Here is a 23,306-nt window from a genome sequence, read left to right as displayed (position 1 = left end):
TTATTACACTGCAAACTATTTTGCCTCATCATCACAAGTTGCTTTGATTAAGACATAATAGATTGAGTTTATATAGAGCTTTCCCAGAGTGCAGATTTTATACAACCATTCTTGTGAACAACAGTTTAAAAAGAAAGACGCTTATAAAGGAAATACTTTTTTTTGTGAGTAAAGTATAGAAATAATGATTGGAGCATTCATACTCAAACTTCTAAGTCTAGTCCCTACAGAGTTCTCAGTGTGAATGTTACAGCTTGGTCAGAAGCTCAGTTGTTCAGCCAAATTTGAACACGGACCTTGCTGATAGAAAAAAACAGCTCTATACAAATAACAGAAAAGAAGTTGTCAGTCATATCAGCAAATGCAACCAGAGAATGAACCAACAACAACAAATAGAAAAATAAATGTCACATTTATTCACCATATACCAACACCGTGAAAACATGGGAGTAACAACTTATTACCCTGTAATGTAAAACTAACAATACTACTGTATAGAAAGTTTGGATTCATGTCTGTCAACAATCATAACTACACACTGGATACATGATTACAAAATGATATCACAAAGGTCAACAATTACAACCATACATAGTATTCAGGATTACAAAGGGGTATCCCATAAGGCATCTACATGTCCACCTTACTAACCACTCCGTATCCACCACCCCCTTCTGCCAATCCCTCCACTGGCTTCTGATTGCCCAACGGATAAAATTCAAAATGCTAACACTGATGTACAAAGCTGTTCATAATACTACCTCAAACTACATCACCGATCTGGTATCCAAATACCACCCAAAACGTACTCTCCGCTCCTCACAAGACCTCCTACTCTCTAGTTGCCTGGTCTCCTCCTCCCATGCCCATCTCCAGGACTTCTCCAGGGCTTCCTCCATCCTCTGGAACTCCCTACCCCAATCCATCAGACTATCACCTACTCTCCTCACCTTTAGGCCCACACTGAAAACCCATCTCTTCAGGAAAGCCTACCCCGCCCTCAGCTAACTGCCGATCTCCTCCACTTTTTCTACCATTGCATTCCCCACAGCTATTTCCTCCTGTACCACTATCCCCTCCCTCCTAAATTGTAAGCTCCAAGGAGCAGGGCCCTCAAACCCCTCATGTATTGAGTTGTATTGTTACTGTACTGTCTCGTGAACTGTCTCCCATTATAATGTACAGCGCTGAGCAAACTGTTGGCGCTATATAAACCCTGTATAATAATAATAATAATAATACACGTTTCCCTGGTCTTGCCACCTTCTTCAGGACAAGGGAAGCCAACATGATACAACTTACTATTTCATGAATTTGATCCCTAAGCCAGCATGGGTACAAATAGATCAGTATCCAAGAATCACTCAAATAAAAAAAGCTGCATACCATTATGTATAAACACAACTCGTGTGCATCTTCTTCAACCAGCTAACACCCCGAAGCAGGAGATTAGGATTGTCTGTCTGGATTGATGGCCATGATGTACATTTTTTTTGCGCATTGCTGCACAGTTTAAAGCCCAACTCCTCCTGTGCTCCCCCTCCCCAGTGGAGGCCCCCCAGCAGTATTTTATGATTACTTTTTTTTATAATATAAACAACTCACCACAGCACACAGTGAACCTTGCCTTCCCGTCCCCAAAATGGAATATGAACCAGCTAGTTTAGGTGTAGAGAGGTAGAGGAGAGGACCATATATCAGGCAGCCAGGCATCCTGCAGCTGCCATCAGTTATCTGGGCAGATTGGAGCTGAGCATGAAAATAATAAGACAAGAGCGCAGGATCTCGTGAAAAATATAGTAACATTTATTGACTCCAAAAATTAGCTCACTTACATTAATGTAGCTCTGTGTCAGTGTGGGCGAGTAGAGTGCAGCATGTCACCACAAAGAAGAAACACCTTTGAAACGCGTTACCGCCTCCTGTCAGACGTAGAGTGCAGCCACGAGGTAGAGCGGTGACAGCAGACACTGTACTAAACAGAGCAGACTCAATGAGCCACTTAGTCTTTTTTTCTGCTGTCACTTTTCTATGCTTAAATATACACCATCTGTCATACTAAAGCCAATACATGTATGACCAATACACGTGTGGATTTTCGTACGAGAATATTTGTACGAAAAGTCGTACGAAAATTCTTTGAACATTTGATAAATGAACGAATGTCGTTCAAAAATGTGTCGTTTGCGTTTAACATTCAAGTTTAAAATGAATATAATTTCTGAGCGATAACCACATATACTGGCCAAAAATTCATTTGATCAAAAAAAGTTTTCCTTCCTGCCCCTTCTGCTGCTGTCGAAAACAAATATCGTTTTGACATCACTTAGGGCTCATGTACACTGCAGCTGATAAACTCATGTTTAGGAGCTGTTCAGCATTTTTTTCAGCAGCCCCTGAACTCACCCTAATGTTTTCCTATGTGTCCTTGTACACATCTTCGTTTACAGTCGTTTGCAGGCATTTGAGTTTACAGTAATTTTTTTGAACGCAGAAAACTTGCGATCAGCCTTTGATTTTATCAGCGTTTCAAACGCAAACGCTTGTAAATGCGGCAAATCGCGTTTATAAGCGTTTGCGTCTGAAATTTTTTTTTTACCTCTTCCAGTTCCCGATGCTGTCCAGAGGCTTTTTTCATCATGAAAAATGCATGCAAAGAGTTTTCAAGGTGCTCAAATGGACAGAACACTAAAAACAGGATGTTCCGACCAAACTTGTCACACATTGTAATGACCAATTCACACCTCAGATCTCTCCCACCCTTGGAAACAAAAGATATGTTAATGACCATGCACACCACAAATTCTTCATGCAGACCCCCTGCCACGTGAGCTTATTGACTCACTCCACCTTTCCCACCCTTGGAAACAAAAGAAACGTTAATGAGCAACTCACACCTAATTATCTCAACACATACTGCTGTCTCTGCTTCTACTGTGTGTATTTCTCTGAAACAGTCTGAAATAGTTAATAATTTACCACTTTCCAGTGCATTCTGGGCATTTGGGAGGTTCTCCTGTGCTTATCTTTAAAAACCGCTTCTAAACGCAAACATGCATAAACTCGTTATGCAAACACGGCTAAACAGACGTTTTTTAACCTACATTTTCCAGCAGTCAGTTTCCATCGTTCAGAAGTGTCCCGTGTACATGGGGCCTTACAGTTTGCAAATCAAATGAATATTCTTGAAACTAAAATTCTTGAACGAAAATCTACACATGTATGGCCAGCCTAAGCGGGTGCTCCTGAGCCGGCATTAGGATCACTCACTGCAGCTGTCAGATACAGTTCCTGCCTGTGATGACTTCATGCCCTCTACTTGCCCAAACTTACACAGGTCACTTGCTGGTGATGGCCAGGATCCTCTTTATCTCTGGGGCTTCTCTTTTCAGTAGGCAGTCATCAGTGATGCAGAAAGCTGCATGTGAGCACATGGCGTTTGTGGTGACACCCTCTTTAATTGGTAGGTCCGCAACACCCTGCATTCATAGGATTTCTCAGTCTTTTTGCTTTGAGTGAGGATGGGCGTCATGATATATATGTCTCGGTGGCAGCACTTTGAAGGGAAAAGTTACTTTAAAAATTATACTCACCCAGCTATACACAGGAAAAAATGTTTTAGCTCTGAACTTACTCAATATAACAGAGTTAACTCGGGACCCATGTGTAAAAACTAAATGATGATATATTATAAAGCACAGTGTCATCCTTTATATCTAATGTCTGCTCAGTTGATGAGTTTTCCTATTTAATTGTATTTATGCACATTAAAATTAACTCATCCAAAATGAGACTGTGATTTGAGATGTTGCCTTGTCATTTTCAGAAGAATTGACCTACTTTCTTCCTAATTAATAGAAAATGGCAAGCTTTCAGCAAACACCACCAAGCGCACCCCATGGACTACAGTTATCTGCTAACACTGCTGAAGACTGTTGAAGAACAGTGGGATCCTTCTATGTGTCCAAAAGAGCTGGTATGTGCTATGAATAAATATACCAGACATATTTTTTTTCTATATTTTTCCAGTCAGTTTTATTTTTTTCACTGTTATTTATTTTGTAAAAGATTCAATTAAGGCTCCTGAACCTAGTTAAAATCTGAAATACCCTGGGCAGTCTAAAATTTTCCACTTTTTCTCCATGTATTTGGCAGAAGTTGTTAACATGAAACAGTATTTAACATTTCAGAAGCATTGATGGGCTTGACATTAATAGTGGACAATTTCTGCATTATCAGTAAAGGTCTAAGGTCTAATCATAGATATCATGCCGTATGATATTAAAGTGGTTTTAAAGGCAAAAGGCTATTTTACCCTAATGCATTCTATGCATTAAGGTTAAAAACCCTTCTGCATGAAGCTCCCCCCACTTATTTGAGTGTGATCTTGATCGAGGGATATGCAAGAGAGATAAGGCTCTCTCAGGCTCTCTCCCACCTCATTAATATCAAATGACTTGCTAAGGGGGCACTTGGCAGGGGGAGGAGCCAGAATTGCCGACGGAAGACCCCAGAAGAGGAGGATTGGGGCTGCTCTGTACAAAAACTTGTACAGAGCAGGCAAGTATAAAATGTTTCTTATTGAAAAAACATTTTTGATCCTTTACAATTACTTTAACTAAGCCACATAATGTTCACTTATCCCTTCACTGGTCATGCTGAATGGTCATTGGTGGATTTGGCAGTGGAACCATGAGCAGAAGACAAGATGCAAGACTTGTAGGTCATAGGAAACTAGTAATTGTCTTGCCCAACCTTATGTCCAATGTGAGTTTATTAAAGCAGCCTTTCTTTTGCCCATGCAGGGCAACACAACAGAGAACTTTAATGCCCCCATTCCATCCCATCCCACCCCATTCTATCACATTTCTTTTGATACCCTATCTGCTATGAGCAAATTAAAATGTTTCTTTGTAAGGTTTTGGTCACAGGGCTGAAGACTTTTCCTCCATGCTCCCATGTAATACCAGTGGACCAAGCACATGCTTTTTGTTTTGGGAAACTATGACTATTGCATGTAAATACCTTGAGCATGTGATGGTCATCCTTGAGCTTCTGTTACATGCCGGCATATACTTGGCACTGCAGCTCAGGCCATGCAGCAGAGCATACCTGACCTCATTAAGAGTGCTTAAATGGACTGATACCTGTCTGGCTACCAAGCATTTTGGATCACTGTTTATGACTTGGACTGTGATTTGGATTTTGATTCCACCTGATACCTGCACTGACCTCTAGAACATCATATGACCTTGTTATTCTGCTGTCTGCCCTAAAGTTTAACTTTTTTCTAGTTTTGGAAAAAATGGAGAGTAATTAGATAACCTGTCAGGTTTTTCATTACTGTGACCCCTTTAGGGAGATTCACCCTCTAAGGTGTCCGTTTATGAACCAGCAGTAATAGATCGCTGCTCAGTTCTCCGGCATTCTCGGAGAACACAGTTCTCCTGTGAATGCAGTTTATGAAGCGGTTCTCCGAACGAAGGGAAAACGGTCTCCAAACGCTGGAGAACGGTCTACAAACTCTGGAAAACGGCTGATTTTACTATAATCTCGTGAGATTACAGTAAAAGATCAGTTTACTAAACAGAGGTAAATTATCTCTGCTTAGTTTGCGGTCCCTCTGATTCTCCAGCTCTGGGCTGGAGAATCTGGAGGGAGAACACAGATCTCCAGTGAAGGGCTGACATGATCTCCTGAGTGTCATAAACTGTGAATGACTAGAAAATAGCTGAGATCCGTTGATCGCAGCTATTCTCTGTGTCATAAACGGACACCTAAATGTATCCTGTTTATGGTTATCACCAATTGTTAAAGTAAAAGGATATCTCAAATTTTGGGTTGTCACCAGATCAGTGACAATGGGGACACTAGTTCTGGTAACCCAGGTGACAACCAGGGATTGCTGTACTTTGTAGGGATTTCCTTTCACTTACTTTTTTGACTATGGGACACAAAGTGAAGGGAAATATCCCAAATGGGACACAAAACAATAGCTATTTTAACCCTCCCTTACTCTATCCAAAATTAAAAATAAGTTTTGCCTTTAGATCTCTTTTAAGCCTATGCTTGATATACTTACCTCATCTCTGATTACTATGCCTGGTTCTGCCTGAAGTCTGCTATCACCACTGGTGACACAGTAGGCTCACCAAACCCCTTGACAGAGAGGTTCTCAAGGCTTGAGAATGTATTAACTTCTGGCATTCATTCCACCTGACTTGGACTCAGGCCTATAAAGTCCATCAAGTAACATTATGGGCTCCCATTTTATTATATGGTGGCCAATGTTCCGTAGAACAGATTTTACCAGGTGCATGCTCAGATAATTATTTTATCTTTAGAGTGCCCTACTATTCCAATAGTGACCACAGCATCTATGGTTGATCCATGGGAAGCCTTATCTCTTGCCTTCTTGTTATCCATTAATTGTGTTGGTTGACTTCACTGACCAATAGGAAGGCAAAGAGGAGTATTGCTTGACTGCATGTACTAGACTTGCTGTCATATGTATACACTATTGCAAACACTGAACAAACAATTCCAAAAAATTACCTTATCCGTGCTGAGGTGTAAGTAAACAGAATAATGGTGAACAGTAAGTTCCGGTTCACACCCCTGGAACTTCAGGTGCGGCATGCAATTTACAAATCGCACCTGAAGAATGTATTTCTATGACACTGTCTTAATAGGTGCGATTTCAAGTAGCGCGATTTGAAAAATAGTTCTTGCACTACTTTTTCACCACTTCAGTGGGATTATACTCTCATAGACTATGAGGTAACTGCCACTGAAATCGCACCTGTGTCTATATCAACACTATGAATTCGTGCTTCAAATGGGACCAAATTGCACCACTTTGAAATCGCTTTCGGTGTGAACCAGGGCTAGGTTTTAAATAGCACTACCTTTTTTATTCCTGCCTTTAGTATGGTCCTATATACTGTATTTATCTAGTACATTACTGTGTAGGCCTAGGCCTAGCAAAATAACTGTTTGTTTAGTAAAAAAATATATATTTTTATGTTGAGAATCTACTTTCACATAGAAGGTACGCTCAAATCAGTGGGGAGAATAGCTTGCAGATGAGGTAACAACACATTTTGTGGCACTAATGCTGTCAGCCCTGTAAGAAATGAATTTATTTTCATGCCCCAATGATGGATGGATTCCCTGATTCTGGATGACAATGACCCTTCTTGCAATGCCACACCCTCTGACACACCAAGGCTAAGGCTAGGTTCTCACTGAAGCGGTGCAAATTCCTTCAGTGTGATTCCAGAAGCACCTACGGTGCAATTCATCTGCGGATCAGCTTGAATACCAAGGTGTTTTTCCTGCGATTTTCAAACAGTTGTGTTTTTTGAGTAATACCCTAGGTCTCACTCTCAGTAACACACAGAAGACCTTGCAAAAACACACTGGAATCGCATATGATGTGAACAGATAAGCATCCAGTGTGAGCCAGGGCTAAAGAAAAAGGTTTTATTTTGGGAAATACTCCCCACAAAGCAACATACAAAATGGTAATAGCAACAAGCAATATCAGATAACAATTTTGTAGAGCACCACAAACAAGGACTCTGTAATACTTTGACTGCCACCGATGTACAGTCAGGTCCATAAATATTGGGACATCGACACAATTCTAACATTTTTGGCTCTATACACCACCACAATGGATTTGAAATGAAAGGAACAAGATGTGCTTTAACTGCAGACTGTCAGCTTTAATTTGAGGGTATTTACATCCAAATCAGGTGAACGGTGTAGGAATCACAACAGTTTTCATACGTGCCTCCCACTTGTTAAGGGGCCAAAAGTAATGGGACAGAATAATAATCATAAATCAAACTTTCACTTTTTAATACTTGGTTGCAAATCCTTTGCAGTCAATTACAGCCTGAAGTCTGGAATGCATAGACATCACCAGACGCTGGGTTTCATCCCTGGTGATGCTCTGCCAGGCCTCTACTGCAACTGTCTTCAGTTCCTGCTTTTTCTTGGGGCATTTTCCCTTCAGTTTTGTCTCCAGCAAGTGAAATGCATGCTCAATCGGATTCAGGTCAGGTGATTGACTTGGCTATTGCATAACATTCCACTTCTTTCCCTTAAAAAACTCTTTGGTTGCTTTTGCATTATGTTTTGGTTCATTGTCCATCTGCACTGTGAAGCGGCGTCCAATGAGTTGTGAATCATTTGGCTGAATATGAGCAGATAATATTGCCCGAAACACTTCAGAATTCATCCTGCTGCTTTTGTCAGCAGTCACATCATCAATAAATACAAGAGAACCAGTTCCATTGGCAGCCATACATGCCCACGCCATGACACTACCACCACCATGCTTCATTGATGAGGTGGTATGCTTAGGATCATGAGCAGTTCCTTTCCTTCTCCATACTCTTCTCTTCCCATCACTCTGGTACAAGTTGATCTTGGTCTCATCTGTCCATAGGATGTTGTTCCAGAACTGTGAAGGCTTTTTTAGATGTCGTTTGGCAAACTCTAATCTGGCCTTCCTGTTTTTGAGGCTCACCAATGGTTTACATCTTGTGGTGAACCCTCTGTATTCACTCTGGTGAAGTCTTCTCTTGATTGTTGACTTTGACACACATACACCTACCTCCTGGAGAGTGTTCTTGATCTGGCCAACTGTTGTGAAGGGTGTTTTCTTCACCAGGGAAAGAATTCTTCGGTCATCCACCACAGTTGTTTTCCGTGGTCTTCTGGGTCTTTTGGTGTTTCTGAGCTCACCGGTGCGTTCCTTCTTTTTAAGAATGTTCCAAACAGTTGTTTTGGCCACGCCTAATGTTTTTGCTATCTCTCTGATGGGTTTGTTTTGTTTTTTCAGCCTAATGATGGCTTGCTTCACTGATAGTGACATCTCTTTGGATCTCATCTTGAGAGTTGACAGCAACAGATTCCAAATGCAAACAGCACACTTAAAATGAACTCTGGACCTTTTATCTGCTCATTGTAATTGGGATAATGAGGGAATAACACACACCTGGCCATGGAACAGCTGAGAAGCCAATTGTCCCATTACTTTTGGTACCTTAACAAGTGGGAGGCACATATGCAAACTGTTGTAATTCCTACACCGTTCACCTGATTTGGATTTAAATACCCTCAAATTAAAGCAGACAGTCTGCAGTTAAAGCACATCTTGTTTGTTTCATTTCAAATCCATTGTGGTGGTGTATAGAACCAAAAATGTTAGAAGTGTGTCGATGTCCCAATATTTATGGACCTGACTGTATGTTGTGACAGTGGGGGAGTTTAAACATGCATTCCCCCCCATCAAGTGTTTGTAAATCCGACAACTTGACTGTCAGGGAAAAAAAATTTAAAAAAGGAAGTTAAACAAAAACACTTAAATCGCCCCCTTCCCCCCAAAAAAAAATTTATTTTTGAGCCCCACACCAACGCACATACATATGTAAACACATGCACCAAGAGTATGATTGCGCCATACATGTTACATATCGCAAAACCAATCATTCTAGGCCAGTGCTTCTCAACCTGTGGGTCGTGACCCCTTTGGGGGTCGAATGATCCTTTCACAGGGGTCGCCTAAGACCATCGGAAAAAACATTTCCGCTGTGCTGAAAGCAGCTACTCTGTTAAAAGCAGCTACTGTGTTGAAAGAAGCAGTATTGTAGGTAAAACGACACTTCATGAATTATAATTACTGGGTAAATAATTTTAGGATTGGGGGTCACCACAACATGAGGAACTGTATTAAAGGGTCGCGGCATTAGGAAGGTTGAGAACCACTGTTCTAGGCCCATTATTTATGGTTATCTCTAAAGCAGTGATCTGACTTTTAAAGCATCACCTATGGAAAATAATGGGTAATATGTTGCAATCATGTGCCCTAAATTTAACTTTAGTGGATTTTTTTACTGAAATTTTGCATTTCATAAAGAGTTGCTCTAATATTAAATAATAAAAAAATTTAAACTATCATTATTTTATATTTGCTTTCATAAAATATCTTATGTTTGGGAGTTTTACATGATCTTCAGGCCTACAATGATTTTTAAACTACCTGCTGCACATATATGTACATGATTGTCTTTCTTCCGGGTTTAGGGCATGCACATGTGCGCCCCCTGCCAACCTTTGGTGTTTTTGGACACAGCACGAGTTTGGCGGCTGTTTTCAGCTAATGATTTCAGCTGAAATCAGCTGATCTGCTGTGTCACACACAGAGTTCTTTGTTTACAAAACAAAGGACTCTGTGTACAGGAAACAGTGATCTGGGAGAAAAAATAGCCATATAGTAAAGTAAAACAAGCACATATTACACACATTACACATTGTTAGGCACACAGTTAACCCCTTGATTGCCCTAGATGGTAACCCCTTCACAGTCAGTGTTATTAGTGCAGTGACAGTCTACAGTATTAGCACTGATCACTGTATTACTGTCACTATTGATGTCAGTGTCAGTGTACCTCCCAGCCAGCGCCACTAGCGCCAAATTGCCCACCACACTATCACTGTCTCGATATAAGTCGCTGATCACCGCCATTGCCAATATAGTGTCATAGCTGCATAAATTCAATTATTCTCTTATTTTCTCACAAACCAATTAATACACCCTTTATATTTTTCTATTTTTTTTTTTTGTATTTTTTCTTACCAAAGACATGTAGTAGAATATGTTTTGGTCTAGATTTATGATAAAATCAGATTTTTTAAATTTTTTTAATTGGATATGTTTTAGAACAGAAAGTAGAAAGTATTTTCTTTTCCAAATTGTTAGGTCTTGTCTATATATTAAAAAATAAAAAAGTTAGTGGTGATCAAATACCATCAAAAGAAAGCTCTATTTGTGTGAAAAACAAATGCTATAAATTTAATTTGGGTACAGTGTTGCATGACCGCGCAACTGCCAGTTAAAATAGCTTAGTGCTGGAAAGCAAAAAATGCCCTGGTCATGAAGGGTGTAAAACCTTCTGAAGGTCACGTGGTTAAACGTGTGCAAAAAATGCAGAAACGTCTCTGGCAGCGAAAGGGTTAAGTGTCTTTGCATCTGGACCCTAAATCTAGGGACGATCTAACTAAAGGGGCAGCGCTGATCCTTCACTCTCTCAAAACCCCTCCCACTGGCCAGTATACTATCAAACACCGAGGCCTGAAGTTCCTGCATTGGAGAGCTAAGGTTTCAAATAGAAATACTTTTTTTTTTCAGTACTGGACACAATGGCCCAAACTGTATCCCAGAAAAAGGTTACACTGTCCCCTTTAAGAGGTGGGTATCAGCCTCTCACCACTCTGCAGTCTAATAACTGAAAAATGAAGTTGTGGTCTCACAGCCTCTCACCATGCTGCAATCTGTAATTAAGTCTTCTGCCACTTTCTGGTATCAGGAACCATTGGCGTTGGGAGTGACTCAAGACCCTGTAGTGACTATCTATCACAGAATCAGTGACAACCCTTTTGTCCAGCTTCCTGATAGCTGTGCCCTCTGTGCAGATATGACAGTCCAGTCTCTCTCCGAAACCAGAGCGAATACTCATGACAGACAGATCTCCAACTCAGCAGCTCAACCTCTGGTCACCTCTCACACCCCGCGTGAGATCAGGCTTTGCTATCCTTTTCCTACTTCTGCAGCTCTCTGTCCTGCTGGTCCTTGTAGTCCCTTCAAGCATTTAGCATGATAAAGTCTGTCTCCTGGGGGCTACACCCCCCATAGTTCAAAGTGGCTTCCAACAGGCTTTCTCCTTCCCAGCCAATCAGTGTTCCCCTTCAACCTGGTGAGTGGGGCCAAAAAGCAGCCAGCAGCCAACCAATATCCTCTTTGATTTTTTCCTTGAGGTGGGTCCTGCCCCTTGCCTGCTCTAACAGACAATCATTGCTCAGTCCTTCCTCTTCCTCAAGCTTTCTTGAGGGGTCTTCAAGCGATGGGGATCAAGGCTGCTCTGTGCAAAACCATTGCACAGAGCAAGTAAGTATGATATGTTCATTCATTTATAAAAATAAAATCCTTTACAATCACTTTAACTTTCTTTATATATTAATATCAAAAAAGTAAAAAACAAAAATAGAATATGAATTCTGTTTCCCCAATGGTTTTTAAAACATCTAATGGGCATGCATTTTAATAGTCATTAGGCCTCATGCACACTGTGGCTTTTGTAAGCACTTTTCTCCTGGCAGGCAGCTTCAAACATGCGCCTAAGCCACATTTTTGCAAACGCGTTTAGGAGCGTTTGGGTGTTTTCAGTTCATTGGCCAAAATATTATCCTGGCCATTTAAATGAAAAAACGCTCAAGCACTAAACGTGCCTTGCTCTTAGGTACGTTTAAATGCATTTAGGTGTGTTTTGGCTTTTTCTTTTTTTCAGCCAAAATGCCCTTCTCTTGAATGTGCAAGTGATAGGGTTTTTTTTCTGCCTATAAACTCCTGTAAACGCCTATGTGTGCGTGAACACGTAGGCTAACATTGAAGAGCGTTTAAAGGCATAAAGAAAAACGTCAAATGCCTGTAAAACAGGCTTTTTTGAGCTCACATTTGGATGAGGCCTTACAACACGTTTACATGCTCTTTAATGGATTTATGTTGATTCTATTGAAACATGGCAAAAACTGGCAAGTGTAACTAGACCCTGTGGGATCTGTTGATGGTATTGCATGAAAACACTTTGAAAATGCAAACAAACTAGCTTAGAAAGGTGTGAATCCAGCCTTAGACTGCAAATTCTAAGTGCATTATAAACTGTAGCCAAAAAGAATTCTTAATTCTTTGATTTGATCTAAAATCAGAATACACAGATCAACACTGCAGCCTATTGCCTGTGGTGCTGATTGAATGAAAATATACCAACAGGATAGTTGAAAAGAAGTGGATTGAAATTTGTCCAATCCCTGAATTTCGCAGAATTTCGATCCCTGTATGGCCAGTTTACATGTGTTTTTATTTTCAAAAGAACAAGTTTTCCTGCAAATGTATCAGTTAGAGTGTTGAGACAAACCATTTACCACTGACAGGGGTGCTTACAATGATCAGCTTTAATTTATTCATATAAAACCTTTATCCCAAAAGGAACTAAACTATTGGTGTAGCTTGTGTAACTGTAGTCTGAGCTAAAGTGCTTCTAAATGTTGTAATTATAAAAACAAAATAACAAATATGTTATACTTTCCTGCTCTGCCCAATGGTTTTGCACAGAGGAGCCCCAATCCTCTTCATTTTGGGTCCCCCAGCTGGTGCTCCTGGCTCCTTCCCCCCAAGCCAAGTGCCCCCACTAGCAGGCCTCTTGCCATGGGGGCACTTGAACGGGCTTGCTGCTGAGCTGTACTTCTGTGAATGGACATTGTCCATCCACAAGCAGAGCATGGCTTGGCCCTGCCCCTGCCCCACCCCTGCTCTCTCTGCATTTACTCACTGGCTGTGATTGACAGCAGCAGGAGCCAATGGCGCCCACTGCTGTGTGAGCCAATGAGGAGAGAGAGAGAGATCTGGGAGAGCTGCAGCTCTCATGCACGAGTTGGAACTCAGGTAAGTATAAGGGGGGGCTGAGGGGGGAGCTGCACCCAGAAGTTTTTTTTACCTTCATGCATAGAATATGTACTGTATTTCATATTCAAATGTTTCAGTTTTTTCATTTATCATTTTTGTTTTTCTAGTTGTTTGAGATACCCCCCTTTTGAGAATTGGCCACATTTGGGTTGTTCTGGATTCCCGGGGTTGTGATGCGTTTATTTGGCTCCCCAGTCCTTTATTTTTTTTATTTTTTTGTTGTTTCTTCTGTTTCCTCTTTTATTTCTGTTTGTTTTTTTGCTTTCGTTGTTTTGTTTTTTTCTCTTGGTTTACGTGTCTTGGGCCTGTCTGATTTGTTTTGGGTGTCTTCTTTTCAGTTCCCTTATGTATATTATGCGGAGTGGTGAGCCTCATTACTCCCACTGGGTGGTTTCCTGGCGGGTTCCTCTTCCCATATCGGCACAACATTGACACAATGGCACGCGTGCACTGCGCACGCGTGTGTCGTCATTGCGTCATTTACATCATGCATATGCATTATGTGCATGACATCATCGTGTGCCATCACCAAGTGCACAGAATTATTTGACAGGGGAAATCACATTGTTTTCAATGATGCCCATTCATATCAATGCGGCTCAGTGCAACGCAATTTTGGAAAAGGTTCATTTACTACTTTGATGCGATGAACAGTGCAACTTTGGCCCCAGAGGATATGCAAGCTACATCCAAAACACAACCAAGTCGCACTGAAAATCAGATCAAAACTGGATCACAGTAATGTGGACCTAGACTAAAATGAATATGAACTGATGCAATTCATGGCTGTGAGTGGGCAGTGCCCACAAAATTAGGGGTGGAGCCACACAGAAAATACGTGCGATCTGGGTGGGAAGGCTCAGAACATGGCTGTTTAGAAGGTGGGTATGTGGGTGACATGTGAGATAAACATGTGCCGTGGCACACCAGCAATTGCAGCTTCATAGGTAAGCCAGGTCCTTATCATCAGAGAACAGAAGAGGAGACTTTTGTAGCTTCTACAAATTTCTGCTTTGAAGTTGCAGATGTGACATGGCCTGAACTCCAGTTCTCAGTAAAAGCACATTGATATTTGATGCCTGATCTCTTCCTCCGGAGCGTCTGTTAAAGCTGAACTAAACTCTGCTATGCTTTACAGCCAAGGAAGCTGCCATCTTAGCCTCTGCTTGATCTGCAATTGCCATGGTGCTGCACATGTGATCAGTTATGACACCATCCGTTTGAAGGCTTGACAGTTTGTTTGAGAACATAAGCAACCGTGGCAGTTATCATTCATTGCATTCGTTGAATGTAACTGTTATGGGAAATCATTACACCGATGGTTTTAAATCCACTTTATGTTGAAATATGTGAAAATTTTGAACAGACACTGACAGCTGGAATGCAAGTGTGTCCTATTTACTACATTTACATATGAGGCAACAGCAAGCAATCGTGTTCCAATTGACAGTTTTTTCCAGAGGAGTTTGAACATGGAAGACATACTTCAATGGAACACACCTTCCCTTTGGAACCCTTTACATACTTGTGGACGATAATGATTCACAAGTCTTTTATTGTAGTGTTTGTGCTTTCCATGCTGTTTAATTGAGTTAACAGGGCAGTTTCAAAAGCAATAACATGCAGTGGGCCTCAGCAACCAAGCATATTGCAATAGTATACTTAGATTAGCAGTTTTATTTCTGATTGGCTAATATGCATCACCGGAAACCATTTCTTGAAAAAAGGCACTGTTGTCATATTTCCCCAGAATCTCATGGGCATTTCAAAATAATGAGGGACCTAAAGCTGGTGCGACATAATTAAAGGCGAGGTTGATGGAAGGCATGTTTCACCTCGCATGCTTTTATATGTGGGAAACTAAGGTAGAATCTGGTCCACATTTTCTGGGACACCTTGGTAGTGTGGAATCCAAGCTTTTGACCAGCAGCAGGTGCTCTGGCCTGGGACTTATGCAGGCCATAGATGGGTCGAAAATCGGCCGATTTTTCTTTAAAAAAAACAAAAAATCGGTCGTTCAAGCAGCCGACGTTACCAGCAACGGTAAAAAAAATCGGCCGATTTTCATCCCGTCTACAGCCGGCAAAAAGTGTCCCTGCAGAGAGCTCCGCTATTTCTTTGACAGTCCTTTGACATTTATAGCGGCTGCAACAATGTATCTATTTGTATCCATTTCGGATACAGATGTTTTTATTCGGAAACAAATAGATACATTATAATATACAAAAAGGTGCAGCGCTAGAGTACAAATAAATGAACATATATATACATGTATAAAATCATGCAAAAACCATAAAGTGATGCTGTGCACTCATATATATGCCACTGTACGGTGGCTAATATAATGTGAGGAAAAAACTGCTGTGTCCACAGATAAGTCCAACGTGAAGATGTGAACAAGATCTCAATCGATCCATAGACTTCCAAACAACATAGACTGTGCACGCGGTGAGACAGTGAGGATACAGATTACGCACTCACCAGATGCGCAACCTTTATGCGCCTTTATATATTATAGAGACTTCCAATATGTCATCAGAGGTCTGGTCAGGTCTGGTCAGGTCCCCTTCGTTATCCCATACTCTGCATACAGCCTTCTCATTAGGTGATGACCACTCTGTAGATGCACCTGGCTCCCAGAGGAGCTCAGAAAAAACAGAGAGGGCCAATAGTGCGGTATGTCTATGGATACTTTATTCCCACATACAGAGACAGATGATAGTCAAGTACAATGTAAGGGATAATAATAAAATGAACTACTGACCCAGTAAGAAGTTGCCGCCGGGACCCCTCGTGGTGCCGGCGGTATTAGCGTCAAACAGCTGCAGCCGACACTGACGCGTTTCGAGCGAAGAGCTCTTAGTCATAGGGTTTTGGCTTAGGCCACAGAGTGGTCATCACCTAATGAGAAGGCTGTATGCAGAGTATGGGATAACGAAGGGGACCTGACCAGACCTGACCAGACCTCTGATGACATATTGGAAGTCTCTATAATATATAAAGGCGCATAAAGGTTGCGCATCTGGTGAGTGCGTAATCTGTATCCTCACTGTCTCACCGCGTGCACAGTCTATGTTGTTTGGAAGTCTATGGATCGATTGAGATCTTGTTCACATCTTCACGTTGGACTTATCTGTGGACACAGCAGTTTTTTCCTCACATTATATTAGCCACCGTACAGTGGCATATATATGAGTGCACAGCATCACTTTATGGTTTTTGCATGATTTTATACATGTATATATATGTTCATTTATTTGTACTCTAGCGCTGCACCTTTTTGTATATTATTGTGTATTGGAAGGTTTTATATGGTGCCTTTGGTGTACAGCTGCTACTATATAGAAGGCGCTCACTTATTTACACGTTTTCAATAAATAGATACATTGTTGCAACTGCTATAAATGTCAAGGAACTGTCAAAGAAATAGCGGAGCTCTCTGCAGGGACACTTTTTGCTGGACTGGAATTCCTCTTCTTCTTCTTCCTCTTCTTCTTCTTCATCCTCTACTTCTTCTTCATCCTCTTCTTTATCTTCTTCATCCTCTTCTTCATCCTCTTCTTCTTCTTCATCCTCTTCTTCTTCCTCCTCTTCTTCTTCTTCCTCTTCTTCATCTTCTTCTTCTTCATCCTCTTCTTCTTCTTCCTCTTCTTCTTCTTCCTCTTCTTCTTCCTCTTCTTCATCCTCTTCTTCATCCTCTTCTTCATCCTCTTCTTCATCCCCTTCTTCTTTTTTCTTCTTCTTTTTGTCTTCCTCTTGTAGGTCACTGCTCATGTGCAGATTTTTTTATCGGTAAAAAGATCGGCCGATTTGCCCATCATTGCCGCGAAAATCGGCCGATCGGCAAAGTCGGCCGATTTTTTTTCCAACTTTACAGATAAAAAAATCTGTCAAAATACCGAAAAACGGCCGAACAATTAGCCCACTAACGATCCGAAAATCGGCCAATTTTATTTTCGGCCGAAAAATCGGCCTATTTTCGACCCATCTATGGCCTGCATTAGGAAAGCTACCTGAGAGAGGGCTACATGAGGAAATCGCTGTCAGTGAAAAAGTTTGTAAAAAGCTTGTTTTGTTGGTGTCTGGGAGAAGCCCATCATCTGTTAGAGAAGAATCTGTACTGTTTAGTTAGTGCCTGTATGGCGAGGATTTATTTTCTATTTTGTTTTGTTGTTTTCATTACAACCTCTTAAAATAAAAACTGTATCAAGTCAGAATTTTAAGAAAGACCTGATGCTTGGACTGCCTTTTTCCCAGGAAAAGTGATCCCTACTTGAACTAACTGCCACACTGGTTGCAGATGGGTTCATTTCTTTTTTTTGGTTCAGCCAGGGGACTGAATGAAAAAGAAAGAACAGATACCTTACACAATCCACACAAGCAAGGTGTAGAAAGGAATTGCCCCCTTCCCCACTGAGATATTGTATTATGACAGCAAACTCTTGTGATGTCAGAATACACCGATCAGCAGCTGCAGCCGCTCATCTGCAAAAGTTTTCAAACATTCTTGTTTGTCAAAAGTTGCTCTAATGCTCGACTTCTGACAAATAGGGGCAGCCACACATGCATCCACTATCAGCTGGTCCTGCTGAACTGTATAAATGATGATCCATCTATGGCCAGCATAAGGTGGATATGAAATGTATGGCCTAAATGCTTGTGATTAGGGTCTAGTAAAATGTGCCTTTTTTTGGAAAGGGGGGGGGGGGTATAACATTGATAAAATTTACAGCATATACAAAGTAACAACCACCCTCCCAGGATTATTTATTTCAGGTACTTATATAGCTCCTTCAATTTATGCAGCACTTTACATATGAATATTCTTCATTCACATCAGTCCCTAACCCTCAAGGGGCATACAATCTAAGGTCCCTAACTCACAATCATACATACATATACTAGGGCCAATTTAGACAGGATCCAATAAACCTAACAGCTTGTTTTTGGAGTGTGGGAGGAAACCAGAGTACCTGGAGTAAACCCATGCAGACATAGGGAGAACATGCAAACTCCAGGCAGGTGGTGCCGTGGTTGGGATTCGAACCAGCGACCCTAGCACTGCCAGGTGGAAGTGCTAACCATTTAGCCACTGTGCTGCCCCGTATAGCATCCTCTGCAAACCAGGGCCATCCCAATCAAGATGTAAAGTCAGAGGTTGGTCTCAGATGAGGGCCATTATAAGGGGCAGAGGATGAGATTCTTATCTTATTTTAAACTCGAACATTTCTTCCTGAATGTACAGATACTTTGGGACTGCATTGTTTCATCACTAATGGTAATCCTATCAGAACTGGCTGAAGTTGTGATGTTCAGGGTTTATGCCTGAAGCTTGAACACTTCTGATTAGTTTAAATAGGCAAGTGGAATATTTCCATTTTGAGGTTGTGAATGATATCCAATGTCTAGCTGTGGTTTAATTTCCCAATAATAATAATGGTGAACAATTTAAGCAATTTCCCATCTCTGTCTTTTATGAAACTGAACTGAGGAGATCGCCAAGTCATTCTTTGGCTAGTGGCACTGCCAGGGAGATCTGAGTACAGCAAATTTGATTTGTGACTTGTTTGCAAGCTTACAGCCAAATCAGTCATGGATCTGAAGCATCACGTATTCAGTACACAGCCATGAAATGCATGACTGGAATGCCAATATATTGATTTATAACACAGTAAATCTATATTTGTTTTGATTTAGTTTGTTTTTCTTGCCTCACTTAACTGCTTGGCCATAAAAAGAGCAGCTCTGTAAGTCTGTTATCTTTCGAAAAAACAGACCAAGCTGCCCAGTAAAAGTGGCAGTTAGAGGGTTGAAACAAACCATTTACCACTGAGAACAAGGGGACTTACAATGGACAACTTTTATTCATTTTCGTAAAATCTTTATGTCAAAATATGAAAAAAAACTATTGCTGTATTCTGTAACTTCTTTAAAGTGTTAGCTGGAAATTGGCTTTCATTTGTTAGTTGCCACCCTAAGACAGAAAGTGTGTTACTGGTGAAAATCAAGAAAATAAACGAAAGCAGCCACCACATTTAAAGATTAGTAAGCTGCAATACATTAAAGTTTTATTTTTGTGTTTAGATGCTCTATAAAGCTCACAGAAGAAGCACTGATGTCCTTATCTCTCTCTGCCACTCAGCTCACCCTGCTGCCCCTTCCAGAAGTGCCCAAGCAGCCTGGCAGCCTTCCAGTCCCTATTTTAAATACAGAGCAGGTGTTCTAGAAGGAATGTGCAGGGTAAGCCAAGTTGCTGAGGGAAGGACCTCTGGTACTTCTGCTGAGAATTTGAGGATCAATTACGCTACAATGTCTGTAGCTACAGAGGTAAGTGAAGGCTTGTTTTGAAGCTCGTTCACTGCTTGTTAAAATTTGCAAATAGTTGACTGTCCAAAGCTTTTACACAAGTTCACTTTAAAAGAGAAGCTGTCACAAAGCAAGATACTGGAGAGTCTTCTATAGGCAGCCATTCTCCCAGGCACATACACTTTTTTTGTCCTAATGAAAGGAAGTTCACATTTTTCATGGGGCCACAGGAGCTGCAGCTGGTTATCACAGAACAACTGTTCAATATCAAAGGCTTTTCATGCAGGAGCATTACAATAGAAAGGACCTAGTTTATTGTATGTGCAATTTTCATTTTAATAATTTGTGTTCTTCCTTCACGTTTTACAGTTACAGTATTTTCAATTAATTTTTTTCCATTTTATTTACTTTGTCTGTATCTCCCACTTTTTCAAAATATTGCTGGTTGATATTGTGATTGCTTCATACAGTTTTACAGCAGTGGCCACAGAAAAGTGCACTCATCTGACTGTCATTGCTGGTTGTGTAGAGTACAGCTTTACAAAAGCAGTGCTTGAGGGGAAGTCTGGAGACCAACAATAAATTAGTGCCAAATCTGAAAAGACTGTGGATACAGATACAGTGCTGTGAAAAAGTATTTGCCCCCTTCCTGTGCATATTTCTCACTTTTAAGCTTTTAATACAAAATGCAGTTTTTGAATGATGACCTATTTTATTAAGGAAAAAAAAGCTGTCCAAACCTGCCTGGCCCTTTGTGAAAAAGTAATTGCCCCCCCCCTAACTTGCAACCCAGGCCTGATTACTTACAGAGCCATTTCTAAGGCTTTGGTACTCCAGTAAAGCACGGTGGGAGCCATTATCCACAAATGGAGAAAACTTGAAACAGTGGTGAACCATCCCAGGAGTGGCCAGTCTACCAAACTTACTCCAAGAGCACAACAATGACTCATCCAGGAGGTCATAAAAGAACCCAGAACAATCATCTAAAGAACTGCATACCTCACCTGCCTCAGTTAAGGTCAGTGTTCATGATTCAACAAAAAGAAAGACTGGCAAAAATGGCATTAATCGGAGAGACCAAGGCAAAAGCAACTGCTGACCAAAAAGAACACAGAGGCTCAGCTCACATTTGCCAAAAAAAAAAAATCTTGGTTTTCTCAAAGATTCTGTGGACTGATGAGACAAAAGTTGAAATTTTTGGAAGGTGTGCGTCCCTTTATATCTAGCATAAAATGAACACAGCATTTCATAAAAAGAACATCATACAACAGTCAAACATGGTGGTGGTAGTGTGATGGTCTGGGGCTGCTTTGCAGCTTCAGGACCTGGACGACTTGCCATAATTGATGGAAACATGGATTCTGCACTCTACCAGAAAATCCTGAAGGAGAATGTCCAGTCATCAGTTTATGACCTCAAGTGCACTTGGGTTATGCAGCAGGACAACAATCCGAAACACACCAGCAAGTCCACCTCTGAATGACTAAAAAAAAACTATATTAAGGTTTTGAGGTGGCCTAGTCAAAGTCCGGACCTAAATTCAATTGAAATGCTGTGATATGACCTTAAACAGGCCATTCATGCTCCAATACCCTCCAATGTGGCTGAATTAAAACAATTCTGCAAAGAAGAGTGGGCCACGGCAATGTGAAAAACCAAAGACTGCAGACAGTACAGGGAATGACCAGAGACTGCAGACATAGTACAGGAGATGGACCAGAGACTGTGGACACAGTACAGGAGATGACCAGAGACTGCGGACAGTATAGGGGATGACCAGAGACTGCGGACAGTACAGGGGATGACCAGAGACTGCGGACAGTATAGGGGATGACCAGAGACTGCGGACAGTATAGGGGATGAACAGAGACTGCGGACAGTACAGGAGATGAACAGAGACTGCGGACAGTACAGGAGATGACCAGAGACTGCGGACAGTACAGATGACCAGAGACTGCAGACAGTACAGGGCATGACCAGACACTGCGGACCTTTAGGGAGAGAAGGGGAGCGGGTACCTGAATTTGACAGGTACCCGCTCCCACTTCCGCGGAGTTCTCCTTCCTATACTGTGGGCACCCGACTTTGACAGCCGGGTGCCCACTGCGCATGCGCGAGAAGTGCTGCGCTTTGTGAATGGCACGGCATCTTTTGGGACCTGTCATGTGTCCCAGAAGACACCGGACCATTCACAAAGCGCAGCAATTCTCGCGCATGGACAGTGGGCACCCGGCTGTCACAGATGCCAGGGCAGGAAGAAGCCGGCGTGGGAAGACTACAGCGCTGGACCGAGGAACAGGTGAGTTCCTGCCGCACTGAACAGCTGAGCGGCCGGCCCGGTATTCTGACATGGTGGCGGCGGAAATACCGGACCGGCTGCTTTATATTCGCTCCATAAGACGCACTGACATTTTCCCCCCTTATTTGGGGGGAAAAAAGTGCGTCTTATGGAGCGCAAAATACGGTATAACTTTTACAATCAGAAATTAAACAATTATATTTTCAGACTAAAAGCAATCTTAAATGTCAAAACTAAAGTTTGCAAACTATAAAATAAGCATTTAGCACCCTCCTAGAGTAGGATGCTAGGTAAATTTAGTTTTTGGCTCCTTCTGTAATCAAAGAAGCAGTGATTGTTTGCCTTGGCCTGTTCAGGATTCACAGGCTAGGAGTTTGATTGCTTCCCCCTGCCTTAGAGCAGGAGATTCAAATATCCAGCCAGAATATTTTTCATGATCCAGCCAATCTATGGAGAGGAGTGTCCAGAAGGGGCTGGAATGATGAAAAATAATCTGAGACACTGGAGAGCTGAGTTTTTTCTCTCCAGGAGGGTTCCAAAGCTTAAAGGGCTGCTGTTTACCTAACCATGCATACACCATACCTGGTTGATGCCCCTGGAAGCTGAAAATCAGCAAAGTAGACACTACATCTCTTTTGATCGCCACTTGCTTCCAGGTTCAACGTCACGCAGCTGACCTGCTGCATTGTGAACACAGGAGGTTAGTCACTCAGCACAGACACCATTCAGAGTATGTTTTGCATCTTCTGAATGAATACAAAGTGTTCTCCGATTGGATGAGGTACAGAGGCAGAGAGGTGTATACTTCAGTGATTTCCAGGGGCATCAGTTGGGTATGACACAGTATATGCATAGTTACATTGCTAAAAGAAGGACCTATGTAACTATGTCTAAAATATCCATAACTGAATACTTTTTTTGTTTTCATTTTAACATAAAACTTCTGAACTGCTGAATTTAATTTTAAAAGTCTTAATTGTATCATAGGTCTCTGCATTAACCCTAGATCTATTACTTTGTAATGTTACAGGTGGAAAGCTTAGCTGAAAGTTTTGCACTCTTCACTGAATATTGCCTCTTACTGCTGAAGAAGCTGAGAGACAATTTCCCTGTCCTCAACACAACGGTCATTAATCGCCTGGAATTCATGCTAAGGTAACTCTCAGT

General features: G+C 41.4%; 1 protein-coding gene across 1 annotated transcript in view; it reads left to right on the top strand.

Moving 5' to 3' along the window:
- Positions 1–23,306, top strand: part of BAIAP3 (BAI1 associated protein 3) — a 534,732-nt gene that overhangs the window by 389,061 nt on the left and 122,365 nt on the right. Inside the window, exons 15-16 of the mRNA XM_089682088.1 lie at positions 3,859–3,976; positions 23,170–23,294. Coding sequence (XP_089538214.1) covers positions 3,859–3,976; positions 23,170–23,294 — 243 coding nt within the window. The remainder of the gene's footprint in view (positions 1–3,858; positions 3,977–23,169; positions 23,295–23,306) is intronic.

Source organism: Staurois parvus, unplaced genomic scaffold, assembly GCF_062004578.1.
Source record: "Staurois parvus isolate SC_StPar_1 unplaced genomic scaffold, SC_StPar_1.0 ptg000018l, whole genome shotgun sequence".
NCBI lineage: Eukaryota > Metazoa > Chordata > Amphibia > Anura > Ranidae > Staurois > Staurois parvus.
This window is presented reverse-complemented; position numbering and strand designations above follow the sequence as displayed.